The sequence below is a fragment of the Equus asinus genome, chromosome 21 (assembly GCF_041296235.1).
Source record: "Equus asinus isolate D_3611 breed Donkey chromosome 21, EquAss-T2T_v2, whole genome shotgun sequence".
Taxonomy (NCBI): Eukaryota; Metazoa; Chordata; class Mammalia; order Perissodactyla; family Equidae; genus Equus; species Equus asinus.
Window position 1 is genome coordinate 48,440,380 of NC_091810.1, and position 27,592 is coordinate 48,467,971.

General features: G+C 56.0%; 1 protein-coding gene across 4 annotated transcripts in view; it reads left to right on the plus strand.

Annotated features, from left to right (window-relative positions):
• Nucleotides 1-27,592, plus strand: part of CACNA2D2 (calcium voltage-gated channel auxiliary subunit alpha2delta 2) — a 141,411-nt gene that overhangs the window by 13,812 nt on the left and 100,007 nt on the right. For all 4 annotated transcript variants that reach the window (XM_070492270.1, XM_044755039.2, XM_044755040.2 and 1 more), the window contains exon 2: nt 13,771-13,852. In XM_070492270.1, the coding sequence (XP_070348371.1) occupies nt 13,771-13,852 (82 nt within the window). The remainder of the gene's footprint in view (nt 1-13,770; nt 13,853-27,592) is intronic.

Genomic DNA, 27,592 nt, shown 5'->3' on the forward strand with positions numbered 1-27,592 from the left:
CCCTTTCCCTCAGGTGGAGGGCCTACCTTCCCTGGGTGCTCCCACACTCTTGCAGCCCGGGGCCTCCTCTCCCCAGGTGGAGAGCTCCTGGAGCTAGGAGCCATGTGTTAAATTCATTTCCCAGCAAGACGAGCAGTTGGCAACCTTGTGTTATATAAAGTTTACAAAGTTGATGGCCAGCCATTCACAGCCTTGCTTTCCCCATCTGAGGAACTGGGAGAGGCAGCCTGTCCCATCGCCTTTCTCACAGACAGGGCTTGAGGACATGTGAGCTGGTCTGGTAAAGATAGGTCACATGCCATGGCATGGGTGGCCTGCAGGTCATTGCAAGGCAGACAGAAGGGCCTGGAGAGGGCTGTCCTTGGGTGTCAGGCAGGGCTGTGGGGCAGCCCATGGGTTCGACCACAAAGGCTGTGCCCAGAGAAATCCTGGTACAGCCTGAGGCGCCCACCTAGTTCATCCTTTTCCAGTCGATGCCTCCCCCAGTGTGGACACATTCATTCCATCCATGGACACTCCCACAACCTGCTGCTCCTTCATTCTCTCAACACTCATGAGCATCTGCAGTGTGCCAGGTACTTGCAGGGGATAGGCAGACAGCAGTCCAGAGAGGCGACAGTGACAGAGGACATGCTGTGTTGGAAGGTGATAAGTGCCATGAAGAAGAGACAGGATAAATTAGGGAAAGCGATTAGCTGGGGCTGGGGGGGATCAGAGTGGGTCTCACTAAAAAGGAGACGTTTGCACAAAACCTGGAAGGAGGGGAGGGTGGGAACCATGTGGGTATCTGGGAGAAGAGTGTTCCAAGCAGAGGAATAGCCAGTGCAAAGGCCCTGAGATGGGATGTGGTTAGAACAGGAGAAGGAGAGAGTGGGAGAAGAGGAGATTAGAGGGCAGTGGGGGCCAGGTCAGGCAGGGCCATTAAGTTAGTGTGAGCCTGTGGCCATCACTTTGAGTGAGGTGGGAGCCGTGGGAGGGGTGTGAGCAGAATAGGATAAGGGTGGTGGCCATTGTAGTGGTGAGACATGCTGATGGTCTGGGTGTGAGAAAGGGAAAGATATTCTAGGTGACCCCAGGGTTTTGGCTTGAGCAGCTAGAAGGACTGAGTTGTCACCAGCTGAGCTGGAGGAGGCTGGGGAAAAGGGGGTCCAGGACACGATCAGGTGTGAGACACTTTGAGTTTGAGGTGCGGACTGGACATCTGAGTGGAGAACTGTCAGAGCTGGATGTGTGCCTCTGGAGAGGCGCTGGCTGAGCTGTGCCTGCCCAGGCTGGGGGCCGAGGACTGAGCAGAGCACTCTGCTCTCCCAACCTTAGTTTACCATCCACTGCCTGTGCCCACTCTCATCTCCCCACTGTCGGGAGCTTACCACCCTCCACCAGCCAGTACATGGAGGTCCTTGCTTACTGTGTCCCTGAGGTTGGAACTCCACAGGCCTCAGTGTGGGAGCAGCATGCTTTGGTGCCCATGGTCTGTCTGTGGGTGCTCATAGGGCATCGCCGTGTGCAGAGCTCACTGCTGGGCCTTGCAAATGCTGTAACCTTTGTCTGGACTCCCTCCAGCTCTGCAGTGCCGCCTTCACCTGGCCAGACACCTAGGCTGGGTCAGTCCCCTTGCCATGCATCCTACCCCTGGGCTCGCTGGCCTCCTCTTCCCTCCACTCCTGGAGTCTGGATCAGATCAGATGTCTACTCTGGTTGAATTCCAAGCTCCCGAGGGCAAGCCTGTATCTGCGCTGCTCACTGCTGTATCCCTGCCCAGTGCCAGCCTGGAGCCTGGCTCAGTAACCGTCTGAATGAATGAATGAGTGAAGGAATGAGGGGTGAGTGGGCTCGTAGGGGATTTGCAGAAGGCTGGAAACATCTGTAGAGTGTTTTGTCTGCGATAAGCGCTGCTGGGTTTGGCAGACCTGCCTCTCCTCAGGCTAGCCCTGAGGGCAACACAGGCTCCCCAGGTGGTGGCTCTTCTTGGCCTGGCCACCACCTTGGGGCTCCTCAGAAGGAGGTGGGGCCACTGGGGTGGCACCTGAAGCCCCTCCTCGCTGCATAGCCTGCAGAGGGGATTTGCATTGCTAAAGGATTCGCCACAGAGCACCCAGAGTCAGCAGCCCACGGTGCATGTCGAGGTGGGCTGAGCACTCACATTCGATTTACATGCAGCTTTGGCTTGCTCTGAGGAGGCGGGCACTAGCTAGGAGCAAATCCCCGAGGAAGTGGGCATCTCCCCCTACCTGGGCCAGGCTCCCTAGTGGGAGGGATTCGAGGGAGCTCTGCATTGCTGAGACAACATTCTCACAGTAGGGCAGCTCTGGTCAGGTAGAAGGAAGGACTTCCTGATTGTAACTGGCTTTGCCTTGTCTGGGGAGGCACTGGGGGCCCTGATGTAGGGGTGGACCCCTCCTCAAACCGGGAAAAGGTCATAAATGAGGGATGGCCCTTATTTTCTAAATCTTGGCCATCAGAGTCCACCTTGGGATTAAGGAGGCTGTATAGCCCGGGAGACAGGGCCTGGGCTCCGGAGCCATAGTTGTCTGAGTTCAAATTCTGGTTCAGCACACACTGGTTCTGTGGCCTTGGGTGCATTGCTTCACCTCCTAGGCCTCAGAGTCTTCATCCATGAAGTGGGCCTGAGTCGGTCCACACCTAACCAAGGGTGCTGTGTGACTTTGGTGGGATGTGCACAGAGTACCCAGCACACAGTAGGTGCTCTGAGTCATCGGTCCCTTTCGTTGGTGCTCTGCTGCCCGCTGAAGTTGGAGGCCCTTTCCCAGCCCTGTCCTCCAGCCCTCTCCCACTGCAGAGGGAGGTGGGCAGGGCAGGCACCAGTCTGATGAGGGGAGACTGTTCTGGTAAATCAATCCTCAGGTGTTTCCAGAAGACTTTTCTTTGCCGAGCTGCAAGCCAAATTCTGCAGGGAGCTTGGTGATGAGACCCTGCTGCAGCCCCAACCTAAGGCAAGGGTCAGTAAAGTGGGGTGAAGACCATGGGTTTGAGAGGGAGCATGGGGGAAATCCAGGAAGACTTCCTGGCAGAGTTGACTTGGTCAGGTAGAGGAGGAACAAGTCCAGAGAACAAAGCTGGCCTTGATGTGTTGAGTTCTTTTCTGGTCTTTGCTCCACCTCTCCTCTGTACCTGGGTGTCCTCTGGGGGCCTGCCAGATCCCATGGTGGGGGGGGTCTCTGCCCTGAGGAGGAATAGAGGACCCTGAGGGGGTCTCTATCCTCCTCAAAGCAGGAGGCCATAGTCAAGGACACACACAGAGGACAGCTATTTGTGGCTCAGCAAGGATTTGACTCATGCTGGGGGGTGGGGAGGATGAGTGGGAGGGGAGATGGGGACGTGTGAATCACAGGACCGATGACTCAGAGCACCTACTGTGTGCTGGGTACTCTGTGCACATCCCACCAAAGTCACACAGCACCCTTGGTTAGGTGTGGACCGACTCAGGCCCACTTCATGGATGAAGACTCTGAGGCCTAGGAGGTGAAGCAATGCACCCAAGGCCACAGAACCAGTGTGTGCTGAACCAGAATTTGAACTCAGACAACTATGGCTCCGGAGCCCAGGCCCTGTCTCCCGGGCCATACAGCCTCCTTAATCCCAAGGTGGACTCTGATGGCCAAGATTTAGAAAATAAGGTGCAGATAAGGGCCATCCCTCATTTATGACCTTTTCCCGGTTTGAGGAGGGGTCCACCCCTACATCAGGGCCCCCAGTGCCTCCCCAGACAAGGCAATGACCGGAATGGTTGGTGACACGTGGACAGGGTCTATCTTGCCACCTCCAGTCAGGCTTCAGCTACTGATGTGGGGCTGGAACAGGTGGCTGGAGCTTCTGGTTTCCTCCTGACACACCTGGTGACCTCTATGGTGCCTCAGCCCTGCCGTGCACTTCCTGAGACCAGGTTTGGACGTGACTTCCCCATCGCAGCACCTGGCTAGGTGCACAGGGGCTAGGTCAATATATCTACCTCCTGAGAGCCAGCCTTGCTGAACCTCAGTTTACCTGTTTGTTATTTAATGGACCTGGGCAGGAGTTACGTTTGCATTGTGCCTGACTACCTGGGGAACATGCTGGGGGGAGAAGGAGGTGCTGCAGACCCCAAAATGCCCACGATCTATGTCAGTGACTGGGGCAGGTGGCTCTGGACCTGGGGATCAGATGGTGGATCCTGGGCATAGTGGCTGCAGATACCCTGTGTCCCTGGCCTGGACCTTTTGCTTTGCTCTGGGGAGCCCTCAGCTGGTTCATGAGCTCCTCTTGCTCATTGCAAAGTCTCAGTTCTGGATTGCTGGGAAGTTTACAAATAGTGACACATGGGTGTTGGTACCTTGGAGATCCATGAGCCTCAGTTACCAAGGGAGTGGAATAGGTGATTCTGCTGCCACTGCAGTTTGAAAACCAGCAACTCCATCAGTTCACAGACGGGAAACTGAGGCACAGAGAGGGAAGTGGGTGAGCCTGCACGAAGCCCATGTCCTCTGGCCCTGGGAACCAGAATCCCAGTGTGCAGGAGAAGGCATCATGGGGCAGGGGTGGGTGGAAGTGCTGTACTGTCTGAGATGGAGACAGGGTGACAGAGAGGGTGGAGGACAGCCTAGGTGTGGGTCACTCCTTCCCCGCACTTTCTTCTTGCTTCCTGGAAGAAGTGGCTGCTCCAGCACTCGGCTTTTCTGGGAGAGCCATGAATTATGCACGGAAGCCACAGGCCTGGGCAGGCCCATCATAAATGAGCTTTAATAATTCATACGGAGAAGAGCCAGGGAAAGGGAGGGCCTCCTGGGTTGGCCCTGGGGCAGCCACTGCACTTCCAGCCCGTCCGCAGACTTCCACTGCACACCCCACCTGCCTGTTCCTGTGGCTGGCCACAAGCAGGGTAGGCAGGATGGTGGGGACATCAGCCTCCACTCTGGGGAGGTGCATTCACTCAGCAAAGGGCCTGCTCTTGCAGGCTGGAGAGAGGAGCCCCCCAGGGCAGAGGCAAACAGTAAATAGAAAAGAAGAATTCTAACGGATACCAGCTAAAACAACAACCCCCAGGGGGCACCTGGAGATTAGTTGCTGCTGTGGGGGTGCAACTTAAAATGGGGGGGGCAAGGTGGACTTCACTGAAGGAGGTGGGGGAGGGGCCCCGTGGACTCTGGAGGAGAGGCTGATCCAGGCAGAAGGAACGGCATGTGCAAAGGCTTATGCAGGGAGTGCAGGGGTGTGTTCAAGCCACAGTGAGGAAGCCAGTGTGGCCTGAGGAGTGAGGTCAAGGAGGCCATTGGGAGTACAGCCACTGGGCAGATTTTGCCTTTCCTCTGGTGCCATGGAGCTGCAGCGTGACTTTGACAGAGGAGGGACACGATTCCAACAGGATGCTTTGGCTGCATGTGGAGGTGAATAGGCCATGGGAGGTGGGTGCAAGGGCAGAAGCTAACAACCAGTGAGCTGGCGACTGCACTTGTCCTGGAGAGAGCTGGTGGTGGCCCAGGCCAGGCTGGGGGCCAGGGAAGTGGTAGGCAGTGGGCAGATTTGGGCACATTGTACAGGTGGAGCCAACAGGACTTGCTGAGAGCTTGGATGTGGGTGTGAGAGAAAGCGGGTTCCAGGTCACCCTGAGGCTTTTGCCTGAAGAGAGGGAGCTGCCGTCAGCTGAGGTAGGGGAGACAAGGCGTCGGGTAGAGAAGGGGAGTGAGGATCCAGAGGGAGGTCAAGGTCTGGGTTTTGGATACATTCAGTTTAAGAGGCCTGTTGGACATCCAAGTGGCCATGCCACCCTGGCAGCTGGGCATTCAAGACTGGCATCCTGAGGAGAGGTGTGTGTCATCCTGATTGGTGTTCATTAGCTGTGTGACCTTGGGCACATCACTCAATTGCACTGTGCCTCAGTTTTCCCTTTGAGGACTGGGGATGATGATCTGACTGCTGTGAGGATGAATTAAGGCAGTACAGTGAGAGCCTTGGCCTGTCACTGCTATGATGCAGGCCCCAGGCAAGAAGGCCCCAATCAGACCCCTTGGGAAATAGACCCCCCAAATGGTCTGTAGAGGCTTCAGGCCACCCTTCCTTGTGCAGAGAGGGAAACTGAGACCTGGAGAGACCAAACCACAGAGTTGGGTGTGGGCCACAGAGCAGGGCTGGGTATGTGGCAGGCACTGGAGGAGAGACAGCCCTGGGGCGCCTCCCCGCCCAGGGCGTCACCCTGGCCCAGCCCTCCAACCTGGGTCTGGGGTCTCCATCCTGACCTCTCCCACAGACCGGCGTTTTCCATCCTGCTCCACACCTCATTCTGTCTCCCTTGCCCCTTGGTGTCTTCTCTAGCCACTCTCCTAGTCCCACACAGGCTGCTGGGGCAGAATTCACTCCCACGGAAGAGCAGTCTCCCAGAGGGGCTTCTCCCTGCTGCTGGAGAACCCCAGGCCAGGCTCGGTGAGGAGGGTCGTGCTGAGGGGCTGCGCAGGAACCCTGTGGCTGTGGGTGTGACGTACCGACATACAGTCACCTTGTACTGCTTCGGTTCACCTTCTAGACAAGTTTCCTGAGGCCTACAAAGCTAACCATGGCAGAAACAGAAGTCAGGCTTAGGTGAGCCTTCCAAGCTGTCCTCCTAACCACCACTGGGAGACCTCCTTCCCCTTCTCAGCCCACGTGTCCCTGGCTTGCCTCATCTACGTCGTCCTCCCCGACTGCTGGTGCCTCTGTGCGCCTTCGATCCTGCCCTGATGGTGGTGAGTGAGGCAGAGTGCTGTGGCCTTTTCCTGTGTGAGCCTGGACACTCTCCATCCCTCTCTCGGCCAAATGGGCTGCCTGGCTCTCCCAGACCTGCGTGCTGCTGCTCTCTGGCTCCAGGCCTTCTCCTCCCCTCAGCTCCTCCCCTCCCCGCATCAGGCTATTAGGAGTAAATACTGGGCTGGACCTGGCGCCCTAATTAAAGCTGGATGACTGTTCACTGTTAGTCTGATGGGGGAGGCGCAGGTTTGCTGCCTCCCAGCCGAAAGCCAACTAGAAGGAAAATCTTTTTCCCCGGCAAAGAAAGGGAAGAGACAGTCCCATCATTAATAACCTCATTAAGGAGCAGTATTTGGGCAGGGTCCCAAGACACACGGAGTCGAGGCTGATGGATTTGGACTAATTCAAGCTTCAGCAGCACCAGCCCCTCCCCAGCTCTGAGGATCCCCTGTGAAAAGTGGGCTGCCTTCATCCCTGTGTGCATGGGATGAGCGGGCAGGGGTGGGGACGGTGCTCCTGGGGGCACCATGTTGCTCACACTAGGAGTCCTTTTAGCTGAATCACAAATCCACTGAAGGTGAGCCAATCCCTCTGAGTCCTGCACCTCAGTAGACGGCTTGTGAAGTGCTGGATCACCATGGATCACCATGAATCAGCTGAGCCAGCATGCTCCCCTCGCACCCTGGCCTCAGTTTTCCCTTTGTGGTTTATGCAGTGCGAGGCCAGTGCCGACTGGTTTCCACGCCTCCAGGCGCTCTATCTCCACAGCATGAAGTGGCTTGGCCAAGTTGGCCTCATGGGAGTAAGTGACCTTGGCTAGACTTGCCCTCTGCCAGGCCTGTTGTTCTTAGAAGGCTGTGATCAAATTGGGGTCGGGGGCCCTACCCTGGACTTTGAGCCCTGGAGGATGCTGAGGCCCAAGAGTTCGTCTCTCCTGAGTGGACAACCAGGAAGGATGCTTTGATTACGGAAGGTCCTGCCCTTCCTAAGGGGTCTCCCCTGTGTCGGGGTCTCTGAAGCACTGCATGGCGGGGCTGCAGTCCACCTCGAGGCCCCAGTCTAAGGAGGAGGCACAGACATCTCCTGCTTAGTGAGCTGCAGGTCTGAGGAAGGAGATTAGACTGTGGGGAGAGCAGCCCTGCTGTCTGGATGGGTCTGTGTGCACACGAGTGTGTGGGGCAGTCATGATTGCTAGGACCCCTTCCGTGGAGCAGTGGTTTCCACCTGCCTCCTCTTTGGGTCCTGGGGGGTGGACAAGTGGTGAGCTTTATCTCTATTTTCCAGATTGGAAAACTGAGGCCTAAGAGGGTACATCTGGTACAAGGTCTCAGAAGAACCAGGGCTGTGTCTAGGCACTCAGTCTAGGTAGAGAGGGACATCCACCTGAGTGGTCAGGGTGGACCCCCCCGGGGGAGATGCCATGATCCTGGGTGCAGCCTTCAGCTTTCTGCCATTTGCAATAGGGCTGTGGCCTAGGGGAGGGGCGGGCTATGTCCCAAACCCTGCTTCAGCAGAGGCCACAGCTGCTCTCTGAGCTTCCAGTGGCTGTTGGGGGAGGCACACCCTCTCCAGACTGGGATGGGGGAGTGGCCCCCTGGCCCACCCACCAGTTATGCTCCCTTGGGACAGGGTCAGCCTAACCTGGAGGCCCTCTAGCAGGGCTCTCTCGGGCTCTCTTCATGTCTGTGTCTCTCCATCTGTCTCTCCCATATCTGCCCCCTCCTGCCCTATCTTTTTTTCTTTCCTTTTCCGTAGACTGCGAAGGTACCAAGGTGGGAGGTGGCAGGCCAGCTGAAATATAATCAGAATAATTAAATAGCACTTTATTTTAAATTGTTGCCTCCCCCAGAGCTGGGAGAATAATTGGCCAGCCTGTCACGAGAGAAGCAGGAGACCCATGGGCTCCCACTATTGCCAAGTTTGGTTCACAGTGCCCTTGGCAGCAAGTGGCCTCTGCTGTGCCCGCTCTCCTACTCCCCTCACCTGCCCTAGCATAGTCCTGTCCTGCCATCCACCCCTCCTGCTTCACCTGCTGTTCCCCCCTCAGCATCCACCCCCCGACAATGGCTGCCTTGCTGAGCTGTGGGGAGGGCTGTAGACTGTGTGTAGGCCCCCAGTGGGATGAATGGGGTTTATCCAGGCAGTCTGCCTGGTGGAGGCAGCCTGCAGCAGGGCTTTGATGGCCAAAAATGCCTCCTTGGGAGTGGCGAGAAGGCCTGCAGAGGCAGAGTTTGGGGGTCCCGAGGCCCTCCCCACTCCTAGGCCTTGGCCTCCCCTGGGCCTGCCCCTTCTGCTCTTGAACAAAGCCCTCTCCTCCCCTTCCTGCCCCTCTGCAGAGTCCGGCTGCCCACAGCCACTCGTGCTCTCTGAGAGTGAACCTGCAGTGTCACCTGTCTCTGGTTTTTTGATTTGTTTAATTATAGATGAGTTTTCTGCATAATTTATTCCAAAAGCCTGGATTATACTGTACAATTAAATCACATTCTGATCAACAACTTCACGTATAAAATTAACAACTGGCAGCAGTTTAATCTATGCTGCTGCATCTGCACACAGGCTTTCTCCCTCCCCCACCCTTTCCCCTCCTCCTCTCTCCTATGCTGTCCTCCTGGTCCTGCCCCTCCCCTCCGGGGGAGCCTGTGCTGCTGACCTCAGAGCTGGAGGCCTCCACTTGAGTGCTCTGTAGTTTGACATGGGGCCGCCCCAGCCTTCTAGCTGGGGTCTCAATGGTTCTGTCTGCTAAAGGGGGTCCTCAGCCCCGGCTTCTCACCCCACACATGAATGGCTTTGCTCTCTTCCCTGATGGTGACAACCCTTCTTCCCTCACGTATACTGCTTGATTCTGAAACGTGCCCTGAAGACTAAGGCTGGCATCCCACAGCACCAGGTGGTCTTCTTCCTGCAGGGCTGCCCTCAGCCCGCCGGTCCTGGGACGCATGCATCTTTGCCCTGTGCCCAGTTCTGGCCTTTCTCAGCCTGGGGAGCAGGGGGTTGAAGAGAGCCATTAGGGGAATCCTTTCCCACAGCACCCTCCCTCCATATTTCCTCCCCCCAAGTGCCGGCATTCATAGGAGATTTCCTGAGTAGTGAGGGGCTTGATTGGATGTGCTTCTTGCACTCAGGGGACTGCTCAATAGTAATACTGCCCATCAAGGATGCTACGCAGATTTGGCCATGAAAAATCTTTAGCCAGTGATCATTACCCCTGTTTACAGATGGGAAAGCTAAGGTTCTGAGGGGAACCTCTGAGGTCAGAACTCTCCGAGGTCACACAGCTGGCAGAGGTAGCCTCTCCCTGAGGCTTCCCAGAGGCTGTGTTGCCCTGGAAGGGTGGGATGCTGGAGCTGATGGAGCCAAGAGGGCAGGTCTGGCTTCTCTCTGTGGTATGTGGCCCCACACCTATCCTTGCCAGGGGCCTCAGTTTTCTTGTTTGTGAAGTTGGGGCACAGTGCCTGTACCCCCTACATTTGGGCACATTGGAGGACATGGTAGTGCGAGGCTCTGTCCCCAACTTCTCGTGCCCCTGCCAGTCATCATCCCGGCTGCAGCCCCCGGCTGCACGTGCCTCCTCCCAGACACTCTCTCCTCACTGTCTTGCTAATTTGGCACTTAGAGACACTTGGAGATAAGCAGTGTCTTCTCAATGAAGAGCATGGAAAATCACAGGGATGTGGGGAGCCAGCAGGTGGATCTACTCCATTGGGAAGTTGACCTGTGGATCACACTATCTGACCAGGGAGGCACTGGCAGAGCCGGGCATATGGGCTCAGGCTGGTGGGAACCCAGGCAGGACTTGGTCGGTTTTCCTTTGACCCTTCAGGGCTGGGAATCCTGATGTGTAGCCATGTCCTTTCTCCCTATGCCCTTCTGCTGGAGTGATGATGACCGTGCCTGGCCAGGGTTATTCTTGGTTTAGTGGGTGGTTTCTCTGGCCTCAGGGCGGGAATGCTGCAGGTGCATAGTTGACTCCTGGCCTCCTCGGTCCCACGTGTCAACCCTGGGACTCAGCACTGGGACACCAGGCAAACCATGGAACCCACAACTTATGTGTCTGTGATGATGAAATGAATCATCTATCATGTTCTTTTAGACTCTCGGACACACATATTGCCTTCCTAATTGGGTTTGCTTTAGGTGAATAATCAGAATAACTTGTTTTCCAAGCGCTGTGCTGATGGGCGGTGCAGCTGGGGTCTACCCTCAGGCCCAGCGTGCCAGACCAAGGGCTAGAGCCATCGCTGGACCCCAGGAGGGTGTGTGTGTCCTGATGTGTCGTGGGTCAGCCAGTCCCTGTGGCCCATAGCAGAATCTAGAGCTGCTTGGCCTGGGGTGGGAGTGGGAGAGTGTGTGCACAGGCACACATGCACATGTGCTTGTGTGTGTGAGAGAGAGAGCACGAGAAGTGGGGAAGGAGAGTGAGTGTGTGTCTTGCGAACAGTTGGACTCTATCCTGAGATTTGGCTCTTCTAAAACTTTTTTTAGTGTTGAAATAGCTTTTTTGGATGAAATGATGGTAATTATAATAATAATGTGTTGTCTGAGCAAAATAAAAATTTGGCATCCGTGTCTGTTCTTCCAATTAATTTTCTTTTACTTATGTGTGAAATCCTTGAACCCAAGACCTATAGATACACTAGAAAAGAGTCAACAGCCTGGGCTCAAATCACTGCCGTGCTAGTAAATGTTTACAATTTGCTCTCCAGGCAAAAATCCGATTGGTGGCATTTGCCGATTTCTGTGGTATAAATATTCCCACTATGGAGGATTTCAAGCTCCTAAAGTGATGACTCTGAATGCAGAGTTGGTAAGAAGTGTACATTCTCGACTCTTGCTGACTTCAGCACACCCCTGGGCCAAGTTCTGTTTTCACTTCTCCCTGGGGGAGTGACCTTGGACAGGTCACTTAAAGCCTCTGTGCCTCAGTTCCCTCATCTGTAAATTGGGGATGATAATGTTTGCTTCTTTGTGAGGATCGAAGCCAGAGAGAAGGTGACATGCTGGCACCATACCTTGGGTGCCCTTGTACATGTTAGTCCCAGGAAGGATTACGAGTGGCATTCTGTCCCCTAGACCAGTGAATGGCTGGAGTAAGGGTCAGGGCCAGGGCAGAGCTAATGGTTCACCTTGGAGATCCGCTCCGTGGCCTTACCCGTTCATGTGCCACCTGCCCCACTGGACACAGGACTGTGCAGCAGCCTATCTCAACATTAGTGCCCCCTGCCCAAGCTCTGTCTCAGGAGCACAAAACAGCCACCTGCCACACTGCCCACCCTCAGCCAGGGCCAAATGATCATTGCCTGGTGGATAGGAGCCAGGGGCTAAGTGGGCTCTCCATTCTCCTCTGGGCTCTGCCCTCCCCTGGCTGGCAGCTGAGGCCTGATTGCCTTTCATAGCCTGGCCTGCAGCCTGGCCTCCGCCGGGGCTCGGGGTTAGCTTTTTCCCTGTGGTGGGGAGCGGAGGTGGGCATCAGGCTGTGGCTCAGCCAGCAGCAAGCCAAAGCTAATACTTCTTTCTTTTGATGTTGACTTTTTTTTCCATCATGGTCCTGACATTCAGCTTGGCAAATTGCAATTAGTGATCTGCCCGCCTCCTGTTCTGAGTTCCCATGCCAACCGACCGGGGCGCACACAATGGCATAGGCCCAGCCCCCCAGCCACAAGCCTGAGGAGGGGCCTGGGGCAGGGGGCCAAGGTAGAGCCTCAAGCTCTTATGATCCAGGGAACTAGAAGAATCCTGGCCCTGAGTGGTACTAGGGGAGGTAGGGGAGGTGGCAGGCCCAGAGCAGGTGTTGGGGCCAGGTGAAATCTCCCAGACCCCACGTCTCCTGGGGTACCCCTCTAGAGGCTGAGGGGCTGGCGTCACCCCACCCCTCCCTTGCTCTGTGGGGTATGCTTGACTCATGGCATATTTAAATCTTTGTGGTAATTCTGCTGTGAGCCCTCCCAGGAAAGGCCTCATTCTAGGTCTGGTGGGATGGGGAATTTGAGGTACCCTTCAGATGCAGTATGGTGGGGGCCTTGGTCATAGCAGAACGCCTTTGGCAGTATGGAGAATGTCTCTGTGGCCAGCCCCAGGCAAGGACTGGTGTGATTTTGCTTACCTGATCTGGCCCTTCCTGAAGCGGGGGTCACAGTTTAAGCCGGGTCAGGCCTCTCCCCAGATGCCATCCCTATTCATGTGTGTGGGCTGAGAATACAGGGCTTTGTGACCACCTGTCCATCCTGTCTACTCACAAAGATCCCTGTACAGCCCCTTTGACCCATCTCTTCTCATGTGTCCTTCTCATACCCTATGAGGTGGTCCCAAATTATCCCCAGTTTCTGGAAGAGGAAACTAAGACACAGATGGGTTGAAATGAGCTCAGGTGGCACCAGCGCGAAGGAGACCTGCTCAGGCTAGTGGCTCAGGTGAAGGACTCGTGGGGCTTGCTGGGCCCCCGGAAAGGGGTAGAAGTTCTGAATTGGACCCATGGGTGGGCAGTTCATAAGCATCTGTTTACCGGATGCTGGAAAGGCGAGAGCCATCTAAGCCGAAAACTCTCCATGTCCACTGTCCAGATGAGATCCAGAGGGGCAGGGACCACTCCAAATTGCACAATGACTTGGTGGTGGCAGCAGTGACTCATCTTCTCCCTCTTTCCCCAGGACCCACCCAGCCTTGGGGACAGGAGGCTCCGAGATGCAGCAGACACTGCCTGGCCCACTCACGTCTCCATGCTCCCTGGTGTCCAGAGTCCCCATCTTTAAAGTAGCAGCATCAAGGCCTGGCTCTTCACAGTGAAAAATAGCCTCCCTGCAGGCTGCTGGCCTCCCTCAGTGCATTTAAACTCCAGTCCGCTCTCCTCCCTGGCTGTCCGACAGTACATGAGGAGAGCCGAGCCACTGGGTCTAGACTTCAAAGGAAGTCACAGGCGCACTCTGAGTCCTAGCCTCTCTTTCTCTTCTAGTGAAAATTGGACTCTGAAGGGGCAGTGGCTGCTGGTCAGCCCTAGGTGGCTGGGGTTAGGCTGTTCCAGCACCAGGCAGGTCCTCTGACATCTCTCTCCTCTCTGCACAGGATGCAGCACTGGGCCCGGCGCCTGGAACAGGAGATCGATGGTGTGATGCGGATCTTTGGGGGCGTCCAGCAGCTCCGTGAGGTAAGACTAGTGCCACTGGCTTTCCCTTTAGGGACCCTCTTCTAAGTGGGAGTGGGGAAGGGCTTCAAAAATAAGGAGTGAGGAAGGTTTGGTGTTGTTGAGGACCTGGTGTGGTGGGACACTGCTGGACCCATGGGGCAGGTGGGAAAATAACTAGAAAAACAGCAACTCCTTCAGGTCTTGGCCTGCTCTTCCCAAGGTGACTGTGGACCCAGTCAGCTCTGATGTCAGGGTGTTGAGCTTTTCAGATTTTCAGTTAGATGAGGTCTATGTTTGAGGCTGCGCCCAGGATGGGAGCCCAGGCCCTGGATGGTCCAGTGGATGCAGCTGTGCATGGATGCCAGAGGGAGTGTCCATGCACTGGGTCGGGTGGCCGGGCCAAACAACTCCAGAGAGCAGTGCTGCCCACTCAAGATGCTGCAGCACGAGACGAGTTGAAAGCCTGTGCTTGGCGAGATGAGGGATCAAGGGATGGGAGGGGTGATTGATTAGGTGCGAGCAACCACATTCATCCTGGGAGATTATGTTAATGTTTGAAATAGTGATGTGAAGAGCAGGCCATCCGTCACCCCCAGAAGGCTGCAAAATGTGTCGCTGTCAGGCCACGGGCTCCTGAGCTGTCGGTCGCTCTTTATGTGGAAATTCAGAGGCTCGGGGAGCTGAGCTCTTGGAGTGGTTGGGGTGAGACCCCTGGGTATGTGCAGGACTTCGAGGAGGTTGTTGCTAGGGGCTTGGACCAGGAGGTACAATCATAACTAGGCAGGGAATTAATGAGGACCTCTTGCCAATGGTGGCCTGGGAATGGCAGAATAAATGGAGTTACTGTTGGTGATTCAGCCCAGAGTCCAGGCCCGGGGCTTGGTGAATAGATACTCCACTGGGTTCCTGCCATCCCTCTTGGTCACAGCCAGGGTCAGCAGATGTAGCCTCCCTGGGGCAGCTACCATGGGGTGTTGTCCTTGGTCCTGCCCCCATGCTTAGCTTATAGCAGGGGCCCAGGAAATGGGGGTGGCAGGGAGTGTGTTGACATTGGCTGTGGATATAGGAGCTCTAATACAGGCTGGAGCTGATCAGAGGTGGCTAACAAGGTGGTGACATGGTGGGAAGGGAAAGTCCAGGTCCGGAGGTCTGAGCCATCACCTTGCTGAGTGTCCTCCCCCTGGTAGCCCAGCCTCTGTGAACCTCCCTTGCCTGGTTGCTGGGCTTGAATTGCAGTAACCCCCATCCCACTCTCTTCCTGTGAACTCTGAATGACTCAGCCGTGCTCGGAGGCCAGCAGAGCTTTCCAGAGAAGGCACTGTAGGAAAAGCTGTTCCGGAACAGAAGTCAATTTATGCTCAAGAATAGCACCCGGCACTAACTAGGTTCTAAGTGGGCACTGCCAAGTGCAGCCGTGTAGGTTACTGAAGAGATGATAGTTCCCTTGGAATGTGCGTCGTGTGTCTTTCCAAGTTTCGTATTGGGACATAAAATGTACCCCACATAAGGAGTTAACTGTGCACCTCCAGTCAAGAATCTTCCATGCTTTGAATCCTCAGCTCGAGGACATTGTTTATTTTATAGTCATGGGCAACTCAGACCCTGAAAGTTTGCCAATGAGAAAATAATATACACGTTTCATGCCTGAGAGTCAGGTCTGTCTGAGCAACTGAGCTTCCTGCACGGTGAGGATCAGAGACGGAATCCTGGCTCAGTGTACACACTGTGTGTTCCTGAGCAAGTCCTGGACCCTCTCTGGTCTTCATTCTTGGTCCATGGTGTGGCTAGGAGGTCTGGCTGGAGGATGAAGTGGTGAGAATGGCAGGGACAGGCTGATGCAGAAACACCCCCTTTTCTAGAAATCAAATTTGAGTTTTCCTCATTGATCATTTTCACTCCTAGGATGTGTTGTCCCCTTCCTTTCTGATGGGAGTTGAGCAATTCCAGATAGTTTCAGCAATGAGCAAATCTTCCCCTACCCCCACCCACCCAGAGGTAACCCAAGTCATGCAGCTGGCTTGTGGCAGAGCTGCTGGGGCTCGGACCCAGGGCTCCTGATTCCTGTTCCAGGGCGCTGCTCTTCCTCTGGCTTGCTTCCCAAGGGAAGGGTGGGCAGGATGAGCCTGGGAAAGTGGGGAGCTGGGCTGGAGTGGGGGCCATGCTTGGTGTGGCTGTGGCCAGCCTGGCAGGCAGGCGGAGGAGTGCTGACCTGGCATTCCCGGCTCCTCATGGCATCCTTCTGCCAGCGACGGCTGCTGGCTCTCTGTCCTGCTCCAGTTTTTTCTCACCTGCTTCCTCAGCCTCTTATTTCCTGCTGACAGCTCTGGGGCTGCTTCTTGGCACAGGGCACTCTGGCAAGGTGGGCAGCAGGGGAGCAAGTGAACAGTTCTAGAAGAAAAGGACAACCTTGTGGGAGCAGGAGGGAGCCAACCAGTCGGTACCCCATCCCCCACAACCCACCCCCAACCCTGACTGCTACCTTGGCTCTGCTTCAAATACATGTGAGAGGGTCATGTGCTCGGCCTACGCCCCACTCTGACGGGTCAGGAAGATACTTGCAGCAGATCCAGCTGCCGCTGCTCCTGTGGACCCTGGCACCAGCTCTGCCCAGCTCACAGCTTGGCCCCCTTTGGGGCCCACCCTCCCCAGGCCTCCGTGAGCTGATTCTGAGCTGCCCCCAAACACTTTGCACCTGGAGTGATCCTGGCATCTGGGTCCCCTTGGCCTTCTCGCCGTACATGGCCGCCCTCTCTGCCTGCCCCAGTCCTGGAGGGTGCCCCACCCCCAGAACCTGGGAGCCACAAGAACTGGCAGCTGCGAGAGTTCACAAACTGCAGACAGTGGCGTTCGGGAGCATTTTCCTCGCCTTGGCACTTTCCTCCTCCAGACCTCACCACAACCCCAGGGGGCATGGCTAGGTACAGAATGTGGCCCATTTATAGGTCAGAAACCACGGTATACCTCAGCAGGGTGTGTGGGCTGTCCACGAAGCCCTGATCATGTTTCCTCATCTAACCCCAGGGCCAGCACATAGTAGAAGCTCCCACTGTGGCCTGGTGCTCATGTGCCATCCCCACCCCATGCTTAGCCAGACAGTCCTGAGTCATGCCGCACTGGGTACCCTAGCCGCACCTCCCCCCCAACCCTGGCCTACTCCTGCTGTGAACCGGCCACAAAAGTGTGGACCTACTGTAGTCTGCCCCCTCCAGAGCTCCTGGAGGCTGAGCAAGGTCTCTGGAGCCTTCTCTACCCTCCCCCATCAGCACCATATTGTCCCCATCCTGGAGAGGGAGAGCAGAGAGCATATGCTTGGGCTCTGAGCTCATTTACATAATGAGACTGATCAGGATGAATAATTCATCAGGTGCCTGGGGGTGCATGGGGGGAAGATGTGGAGACGGCTGGTCTCCCCACTCTGAAGCCCAGGTCATTCTGATGGGTATAACAGGGCTCTACCTCCTTCTGACTAGGTGTCAAGGGTAGAAGGGGAACAACTCTGGGGACCTTGTGAGAAAGCAAAGCAGGAGAGATTATAGTCAGACGTGAGGAAGAACCAGTGGCTCATCAGGTGCACCAGCCCTGAGATGGGTTCCTGACCTGGTGAGACACCTTCTTTGGAAGGAAGTGAGAAGATCCTCTGTCTGGGGAGGGGGTCAGAAGTGAGACAAGGCTGCCTGGGATGGGCCTGCTGGTCTGGGCAGAAATGGCTTAGAGCCCTGTCCACTTCCCTGGCCACCTCAGCCGCTCTGATAGCCTTAGCCCAGCTGCACGCTGCTGGTTATGCCCGTGGTCCTATCATACAAATGGGGAAACCAAGGCCCCAGCCAACTGTCTCCACCAGCCAGTCCCATGCTGGAGCCCTAACAGGCCAGTCCTGAGTGGCGGTGGGGTTGAGAAGTCTCGAGGCAGAGTTGTAGGCCTGGGGCCTGCCTGGAGGAGCCATCCTGGGGCAGCCCCTCCCCTGGACTGCTGAACTGGGTCTACAGAGACCAGGACCCCAGGGCTCAGAGATCCCTGACCCTAATCTCCCGCTCCCCTCCCTACTGCTGTGCTTCTCTGGACAGTCATGGTGGTTCAGACCGATAGCGTCTGTTTGTCCCTACTTCTATGGGTAGCCAGGAATGGCATTTCTGAACCAGTGACAGTGCCGCAGTCCCAGCCCATCTTATCTGCCCCTGGCCATTCCCACACCCCATCTGCTCAGTGCTCCCTGGGAATGTGTAATTAATATTTGCAGAGTGCCACATCTGGAGCTGGCTCCTTGCAAGGACCAAAGTCTGGCCATGTCGAGGGCCCTTCTCCTGAGAGGCTCAGGGAGGCGGGGACAGGGCCTCTGTAGGTGCCTCTGAGACGGGCCTCTCCCTATCCCCGCCCACCACTCCCCACAGCTGGTACCCCCAACTCCCAAAACACATACTACTCACACACTGGCTCACAGGGTGCTGGCCAAGGCTGTGGTTGGCCCTCATTTGGGGAGGGTCCTCTTCTGGGCGTCTGGTCATCTCAGGCGAGATTAGTATTGTCCAAGACAGCCAGAGAAGCTTAGAACCCTCGAGGGGCTGGGGAAGAGGAGGAGGAAGGAAGCTGGGGTGGGAAGAGGTGCCAGGGGACAGAAGCAGCCCTGGGAGGGCCAGGAAAGGGGATCTCAAGCAGTTGTGACCCCAAGACCCCACAGTGGGTCCTTCTGTTAGAGCACTGTGGTTCGCACGTGCCCCAAGTGGCAGGCCTGCAGCTCCTTGGCCAGGTAGACCCCCACTCACACAGGACCAGCACAGCTGTCCCAGCCGATGTGCTGAGTCAGGTGAGGGAGCCCACTCAGGCCTGTCCCAGCCCCTCCCCATGGTTCCTGGAGCCTCAGAACCATTGTCCTAGGGGCTCTGCATTTGCTTCTCGTGCAGCCCTGCCCTGCTCCAGCCACCTCCCAGTGAGGCTAAGCGGTGCCCTCTTCTCTCCTGGTGTAGATGATCAGGATGTGGGGCGTGTTGGAGTGTGTGTGGGGGGGGCACGGGTGTGAAATATGCCACTGGGTAGGGACTGCTGCCGCTTGCCTCCCTAAAAACCCACATATATTATTCTTTAATGGAAAGTTAATTGTCTTATTATTCCCTCCATATGGTCCTCTTGCTCGGCACCCAGCGGGGATGCATGGGGATGGGCGGGGTGGGGGGGGTGCTCCTGAGAGGGCGTCTGAAACATGATGAGGCCGCCGCTTGAGCGTAATTGGGTACACAGAGGTAGATGCGTGGGAGCACGGCTGAAGCCCTGCCCAGACCCCCTCTTTGTCCCCCCAGCCCAACCTGCTCCCTACCTCTTTCCTTCCCAGGCCCTGCCCTGGGGGTGGCCTCTTCTGGCACACCGCCTCCCGCCCCCCCGCCCTGCAGGGTCTGGGAGTGCTTTCTTCTGAGCGCTGTGTGGGGAGACGTAGGGTTGGGGGGGGTTGTTCCCCTCCTGCTTGCCCCCTCCTCACACACACTCCATTGTCGCCTGCAGGAGAAAATTCCATTTTTGAGAAGCTTTTCAAAAGCCGTTTCATCTGTGGCAGGAGCTCCTGCCTGAGGGCCAGCTGACTGGCTTGGGTCTCCAGCACCCCTTCCACACACACCCCTACTAGAGAAGGGATATGGGGAGGTCAGTGTCAGGGGGAGGGCTGCCCCAGGACATCTGGCCCAGGGGCCCTGGCTCATGTTGGCCATGCCTACCATAGGCACTAGCCACCTGGAACTTCCCCCACACTTTCAGCTCCTTGGGAGCTGCTGAGACTAAGCCAGTATCCATGCCGTTCTTAGCCCCTGCCCTTTCCCAGCCCTTCCCTCTTCCTGTTCCACGGGCCTCACAGCAGGTGGAGGATGCAGTGACAGGAATGTCCCCAGAGGGGCATGAGTGAGTGGTCACATCTGTGGCTAATTTTCAGAGCCCCTTGCTCCTGGAGTCTGGTGGGGGAAGGCCGGGGCAGGGAGCCCACTAGGTGGCTCCTGGGGTTCTGGGAGAACCTCAGCAAGGAGTTGCTGCCCAGGTTCCTGTTGAGGTTGTGGGTGTGGAGGGGATGGATCTGTGGGAGAGGTATCTCTGGGTGGGATCAACAGACCCGTGGCTGGTGGTACAGGCATGGGAGAGGGGCCACCAGCTTCCAGCTTGTGGGAAGAGGTCACCGTGGGGCCATATCCAAGGTCCGTTCCCAGGGAATAGGGAATGTCTCAGAGCAGGAGAGAAGACTGGGCCTTCTGAAGGCAGGACCTGCTTGAGGTCCCACAGCTGGTACATGGCAGAGCTGGAATTTGAACCTGGAGCCTGTGCCATGGGCAGCAACTGAATGGTGGTTGGCAGTGGAAAGAATGAAGTGGGCAAGAATGGCAAGGCTGGGCCTTCCCTCTCTGTAGGACCTAGGCCATGTTGTCCTGCCTCTCTGAGCCTTGGTTCCCCATCTGTGAAATGGGAATCTGAACAGCTCTATCCTCATGGGAGACGTGAGGATCTCAAGGAAGCAAGGGCAAGGAAAGGCTGCAGACAGAGCCCTGCAAATGTGGGGTGGCTTTGTGCCACCCCCACTGTCAGTTGCCTGCCCTTCCAGGAGTTGGTCACAGTTTTAGAAAGTTCAAATGCCCAAAGTGTCCCCTTTGCTTATCTCAGCTCAGGAGTTTGGAAATAGATTCCTCTTCCCTGCTGTCTTAGTCTGTTCAGGCTGCTATGACAGAATACCATAGACTGGATGGCTTATAAACAATAAAAATGTATTTCTTATGGCTCTGGAGGCTGAGAAGTCCGAGGTCAAGGTGTCAACAGATTCAGTGTCTAGTAAAGGGCCACTTGCTGGTTCATAGACGGCTGTCTTCTCGCTGTGTCCTCACAGGGTGGAAGGGGTGAAGGAGCTCTCCAGGGTCTCCTTTATAAGGGCACTAATCCCATTCACAGGGCTTCACCTTTATGACCTAATCATCTCCCAAAGGGCCCACCTCCAAATACTCTCACAGTGGGGATTAGATTTCAGCATATGAATTTTAGAGGGACACAAACATTCAGTAGATAGCACCTGCTGACCATACATCTTTTGGGGACCTTGCTGGGAGAGGCACAAAGGCCACCAGGGCTTGAAGAAACAGAGCCTGTGGGCCAGCTGCAGAGGCTCTCCTGGGGAGGAGATGGGTGGAGGTGAAGGGAAGGGCCCCCACCCTCCAGAAGAGGCCTATCAAATCAGTCAACCAGTCGGCAGCTTGCCTCCCAGGCCCCATGGGCTCAGACAAGGGTGTGGGACTTGCTTGGCAGTAGAGTAGGGATGGTAGGAAGCCACTGAGCTCTGGGCCAGCCCCATGTATTGGCACTGGGCATGGGGAGGTTAATGGGTCAGAAAATGGAGTGGCCGAGGCCAGGGCTGAGGATCAGGGCTTCCTGAGGGATCTCTGGAAGGTTCTTTGACTGGGGTCCCTCAGTTTAAGAGACAATCTCACAGGAGTGGTTAGAACCTCGCCGGGGAGCAGGCAGCATCGTTGTCTGTGAAGTCTTGGTTAAGAACCTGTGGCTTTGCTGCAGACCCTTTCCCTGAAGTCAACACCCCTCAATCCTTCCATCTTGGGAATCTGGGATATTTGTCTGTCAAATTTTCCTAAGGCAAGACTCCCCTTAACCATGGCACATGTTCTGATGAACGCCCTGGCTCTCCTTTAGGGTCCCCAGAGAGGCTAGCCTTTCAGCAGGACAGCTGGGGGTCAGCTCTGATGGGGACCTAGTGCTTGTTGAGGAGAGGCCAGAGTCTGCTCTGCTGTCCTCCCCCCTGGCCTCTGCATCCACCTCTGGAGAGCGATGGCCTGCATATCCAGACTGAGGGCTGGTCTGGATGATCAAGGGTGAGAGATGAGAGATGGAAGATGGGGGGTGGGGATAGAGGGCCGAATGGGTTTCCATGCTGGGCCCCTGGGGATGGCTGACCTGATCTGCATTCTTCCCCCCTCCTCCTCCCCCATCCATTGCTGGATCAGTGGCAGCCACAGGGACACTTCCCTGAAATTCATGGAGCCCCAAGCATTTGGCAGAGGCAGAGAAGTAATTGGTTCTGACAAACCACAGCCGGCCCCAGGGGCAGCATGAGCAGCATTTACCACGACCAGGCAGAAGACGGAGGCTCAGCGTGGCCTCCCTCCACCTTCTCTGAGCATGGCTCCCCTCTCCTTGTGAGCTGAGATCTCACCTTTGGAGAAGGTTATAGGGTCCCAAATCGCCTGTCTTTCCCATACCTTTCTCTGAACCCTGAGACCTGGTGTCTCTGCAGGGGGCTGGCTGGCTCCTTCGGATGGGGCTGGGGGGGAATGAGGCAGGCCGTGGATCCTGGGCAGACTCCCCAGGCCTTCTCCTCGTCCATCCTTCTCATGAATCAGGGAACCAAGTGATGGACCCCAGGGCTTGAGCACTCTGGCCTCAGGCTGTGGGGTTGGGGGCTGGGCCCTCACCTGAAAGGATGTGCAGTCTAGGTGGAGAAGCAGGCTACACACACACACAGGGGTGCACATATGCATGCATGCATGCGGTGTACAGTCATGCATATATGTGCCCACAAGGCCAACATAGAGTACATGCTTAGCTGGTAACTGTTGAGTGGATGGATAAGCAAAGGGGCAGGCCTGTAAGCACTGAGAAGGGAGAGATGGGGCTCTGACTCTGTCCCCCAGGACCACGGAAATCATCCGGCTTCACATGGGGAAAGTGAGACCCTGTACATCAAGATAGAGCTTTGGTGCCAGATGCCCCGGAGGAGGTAGGCTTGCATGGGGTCGGCCAGGATCGGCCCCACATAGAGGGTCCCTGATTGCTCTTTGTGAGGATATTGAGGGTGTGGGGGCCATGGAGCAGGGCCCAGGAGAAGAGCTGGCTGCGCAGTGTGCTGGCACCCAGATGTCAGGCTGGAGTGAGAGAGGCTGGGCTATTTCCAGAGTGACTCGAAGACCTGGCCAAGGTGTGTGGCCTAGGCAGGGGTGTGGGGAGCCTTTGGGCCTCTCAGCCATCTCTGTGCACTCCCTGCCCCTGCTAGACTTCCCAGCTTCTTCCTCCTAGTCCACTTGCCACTCTCCTCACTCACCCCCATCTCCTCCAGGCTTCTCCCTGGTTTTAAACCCAGCCCATAGCTCCCCCCCACAGGAAGTCCTCCAGATCAGTGCTGAGGCCAGTGGATTCTGATGCTCCCCACTCCCTTCTGCTTTTGCATCCTTTGGGTACACATAGAAGGCAGGAGCTGCCAGGAACCCCAGTCCAGTCTCCCCTTCATATGGGGTGGGGAGACCGTGACCAGAAGGGCAGCGTCATGCCCAGGCCTCCCGAGAGTCCACCTGAACACAGGCAGTCAGACCTAGAAGGCAACTAACCTCTGGTGATTCTTGGTCCTGTGACTCGCTGGGAGACAAAATCTCTGACCTGGAGGCTTGTATGAGGTGGACTGTGGCTGATCACGTGTGGGAGAGAGAAGAGAGAAGCATGATGTTGTGTGTGGGAATGTGAGCATGTGTGTGCATGTAGAGGAGAACATGTGAACCTCTGTGTGTGCGTGCTGCAGGTGGGGCAAGAACAGGTGAGCGTTTGTGTCTCTGCAGAAGGGAGCGGTTGAGCCTGCATGAAATACCGAGGGTGGGGGCATGACTAGGCATGCATGTGTGTGTGTTTGAGAGTGTGATCCCACATGCATGTGTGCTGTGTGTGTGTGGGGGTGGGGGTGACCAGGTGAACGTGAACATGCATGTGTGTGTGACTGAATGCACAGTTCTCTGTGCTCCATGAGGAGGTGTGAGCAGGCACGCTTCCGGGGCAGGGTGGGTCTTCGAGAAGGCAGGTGCCGGGAGCTCTGTGCCACCCGAGCAGGCGAGAACTGCTTCACTAATTAATTGGTGAAGCTGAGAAATCTCAGTTGTCGGGGAAGAGCTCACATTCACACATACATACACCATGTCCCCAAGCATGGTAAACATCCCCTAAAGTGACTCTGCCGGATGCTGTGCTCAGCAGCCCTGCAGGGGGTCAAGGTGCCAGTCAGTTATGAATCTGTGTCCTCACGCCCCTGTGTGTCTGCACCCTGGGATGCTTGTTGGACCCAGAGACTCTACTGTAAGAACATAGGCCTTGGGCAGGCAGTCTTCATTGTCCCCAATCCAGTGCTCACAGAGGCTGGGTGGTGAGGACACCCAGGACCTTGTCCCCATTTAGCAGATGAGAGAGCTGGAGCTGGTAAGGGGCACCAGGCAGGAGCTTCATTTCCAGGTTCTAGGCCTCCTTGTGAGGGGGAGCAGCCCTTCCTGCCCTGGGCTTGGGTCCACCGAAGTGTTACCTTCTGGAGGTAGGGGGAAACAGTTTGGATGCCTGCTGGCTCAGAGCAGAGGTGGAGTCCGTGGGGAGCTTCCTACAGTGCAGGACAGGCCGCTCCCACTTTACAACTCCCAAGTGCCTTGTCACCAGTCAGCTTCCTCCGCATGCCCTGCAGGCGGGCCTGGGGCCCTATCCCCCAGAATCCTGGTGAGTTCCTCCCCTCTCCTGCCCCTAGAAAGTGAGGGCCTCTGTGCTCCTCAGCTCCCGCAGCTCCAGGTGTCTCCCTCAGCATGATTGTAGCTGACCGTGTTCTGAATACTCCATTCGAATGCAGCTCCTGGGGTGCCAGTGGTGTTTGTCGGGCTTGGCCCTGAGGCCCAAAGTCTTGCTTGATGCTCACTCTTGGCAGGCAGACCTCCCATCCCCTCCTGCTGTCCCTCACAGACTCCTGGGCCCTGCTGCTGCTTGCATCATTGTGCAGGGAGACCCGGAAGCTAGGTCAAGTGGAAGCCACTTGCCTCTTGATCAGTTGTTGACAGAGGAGCCATCATTATGCTCCATCTACAGGCACAGAATAAATTGGTGTGCAGTGAATTTATTCTTTTTAAAGAGGGACTTTCACACTGGGGAAAACTTTTAAAAAGAACATTTATATAAAAAGCAATTACCGTACCAGTAATTTTTATGTATTCTCCCCCTTCCGTCGCTGCCTTTGTTTGAACGTGACCGCCTCCCAGGCAGCTGCAGCCTGGCTCCTGGGCCTCGGCTACAGCTTCCCACTTGCTGGAGTACCTCCTTCTCCGAGAAGACTCTGGATGCAGGGCCCAGACCCAGCAGGGGTGCAGGCTCCAGGAACACGGCTGGGTGAATTTATGTTCAAAACTTGGGTGCTTTGGAAATTTCCTCCCTTGTGCATCTCTGTCCCAAGGTTGCTCCATTTCCAGGGCTGATGCGGCCCTTCCAGGCCTCTCTTGGCAGCAGCCAAGCACTTAAAGACACCTGCTTCCTGGCAGCCTCACGGCCCCGTTCCATGATGGGGGAGGCAGTGGTGTGGAAGCAGGTATTTTCCTTCCCAAGAAGCCACTATCGGGCACCCTGCTTCCCCAGCCATTATTGCTCTCACATTCGATGCATTATGTAAATTGTCTCCGTTGCTAAGTGGTAGAGGAGCTGCTCAGGGGGAATGGAGGTCTGGAGCCTTCTTGGGAGGAGGCAGGAGACTGGCCCTGAAAACTCACTGCTCCGCATCAAGGAGGGTCTGGCAGCCTCCCGGCTCAGACTAGGACCCCCAGGGCTTGCCCACTGTCTCCCACTCAGACCACAGCTTTGTGAGGGTGGTCACTGCACCCCACAGCAGACTGGGAGCTCCCAGGAGGCTGGGTGGGCTTCCTGCCTCATTGCACAAGGCTGTCAGACTGGGCCATTGCCTCCCACCTCAGACTGGCTCCCAGGGTAGGACACATGCCCCTCTGCTGCCTGAGGAGGCATGCTTTTCCCATCTGCACGAGTTTCACCAGTAGGATTTTTGCCCACAGAGCCTCCTTGGAAACCCCTGACAAAGCTGGAAAAGGTCGTATCCATCCATGGAGTTGGGTGAAATGCCGCCCACCTCCCAGGGACCCTAAAGCTCCTTCTGCAGTGAGCGCCCAGTGAACTTGGGATATAGAAGGGTGAATTTTGGAGCAGCACCATGCCCTGGGGCACCAGCAAGTTCTTGGGTCCCCTGGGGTCTGGGATCTTGATGAGGTATGTAGGAGCGTGAAGGTTCCTGGGCCTGGGCAAGGCCTGGGTGACAGAGGGGCCTCTCCTGGGTACTTGCCTGGCTTTCCATCTTCCCCCCTTTTTTTTGTTTTTTGAGGAAGATTAGCCCTGAGCTAACTACTGCCAATCCTCCTCTTTTTGCTGAGGAAGACTGGCCCTGAGCTAACATCCGTGCCCATCTTCCTCTACTTTATATGTGGGATGCCTACCACATCATGGCTTTTTGCCAAGTGGTGCCATGTCCACACCCAGGATCCAAACCAGCAAACCCCAGGCTACCGAGAAGCAGAACGTGCGAACTTAACCACTGCACCACCAGGCCGGCCCCTCCATCTTCCCTTTTGAGACACAAGACCTGCCAGGGGCACCCAGCCCACCCAGGGAGTCTGGGTCCAAAGGCTCATTCTCCAAGGAGCTGAGCGCTCTGGGCTTCTTCCAAACTGAGCCCAACTCCTCTCATCTGAGCTTGTATTTTGCATGAGGCTTGTCGGTGCAGGCCTCACACTTGTCCTCCCTCCCTCCCAGAGGGGCCTCCAGGACAGGATATTTATCCAGTGCAAGGAGGCCACTGGTTTGAGGAGTCGCAGGTTTGTGCGTTTCCTGGAAATTGCACGAGGAATTTGGGATTCTAGGGAGGATGTGAGAGTTTACAAGACATTTGCCATGCACCCAGCCCTACTTCTGGGGCAGCCTCTTCCTGCCCCATCCCTCCCCAGGCATGGCCACCTGACCCTGACACAGGTTTAAACAGAGGTTGGTGCAAAGGCAGTGAGTGTGTCCAGGCTATGCAGACATTGTGGAGGACTTGGAGCTTCCTCCTCCCCACCTGGCGCTGTGCCCCATCGCCCCCAGGGTGGGCAGCATTATCTCTCAGACCCCTGTGGGCTGCTGTCCCTCAGCTTGCTTTCTGATTACCCCCAACTTTTGGGAGAGGTAGGTGTTGGGGTGAAGGGTCACCCAGAGCAGGAGTCACCAATACCAGATGGTGTTTTGGTCTCAGGAGCCTAGACAGTGTGCTCAGCCGGTCAGGAATTGAAACCTCAAACTGCCTTCCTTTGAGGCAGAGTAAACAGGCGATGGTGATGTCAACAGAGCATAATATGGGCTGCTGCCCTTTGGGGGTCCCTGTCTGAGGCCAGAGGCTGGAGTCAAAGCAGCAGTCCCCTGACCCTGACTCCTCTGCCTACATTATTCTTTCTCCTTCCTCCCCCACAACCCTGCTTTTCTCCCTTTCTTATTTTTTTTCCCCTCTTTCTTACATTTCTAGATGGATTTTTAAAGTTAGGGTTCTAGAATCAGTGTCACACACATACATGATGCAGTTATAGTTTTACCAGGCGTGTTGTGTTAGGAGCACAGCAGCCCCCTCCTCTCCATTTCCAACTCCCCAGAGGCTGTCACTTTCTAATCTCAGAGCTCCATATCTCTAAATGACATACTTGTGTCACTACGTCATGATTGTTCAGCTTTAGGCACTATCCATGGACATCCTCTGGGGGAGAGGAGGACTTAGCTCTCTCCGCGCTCCCTCATGCACAGTCCTATCCCTCCCCTCCCAGTGTCATCACATCGTGATATGGTTGGATCAGGACTCGGTATTGACATTGTCCTGACTGAGCAAATGCTATTCAGAACTGTAACTCATAGTATACACTTTTGGGTACAATTTTTACATTTTTTTCCTGCAGGTAACAACTGTCTGATGTTTGTTTGCTTAGTTTT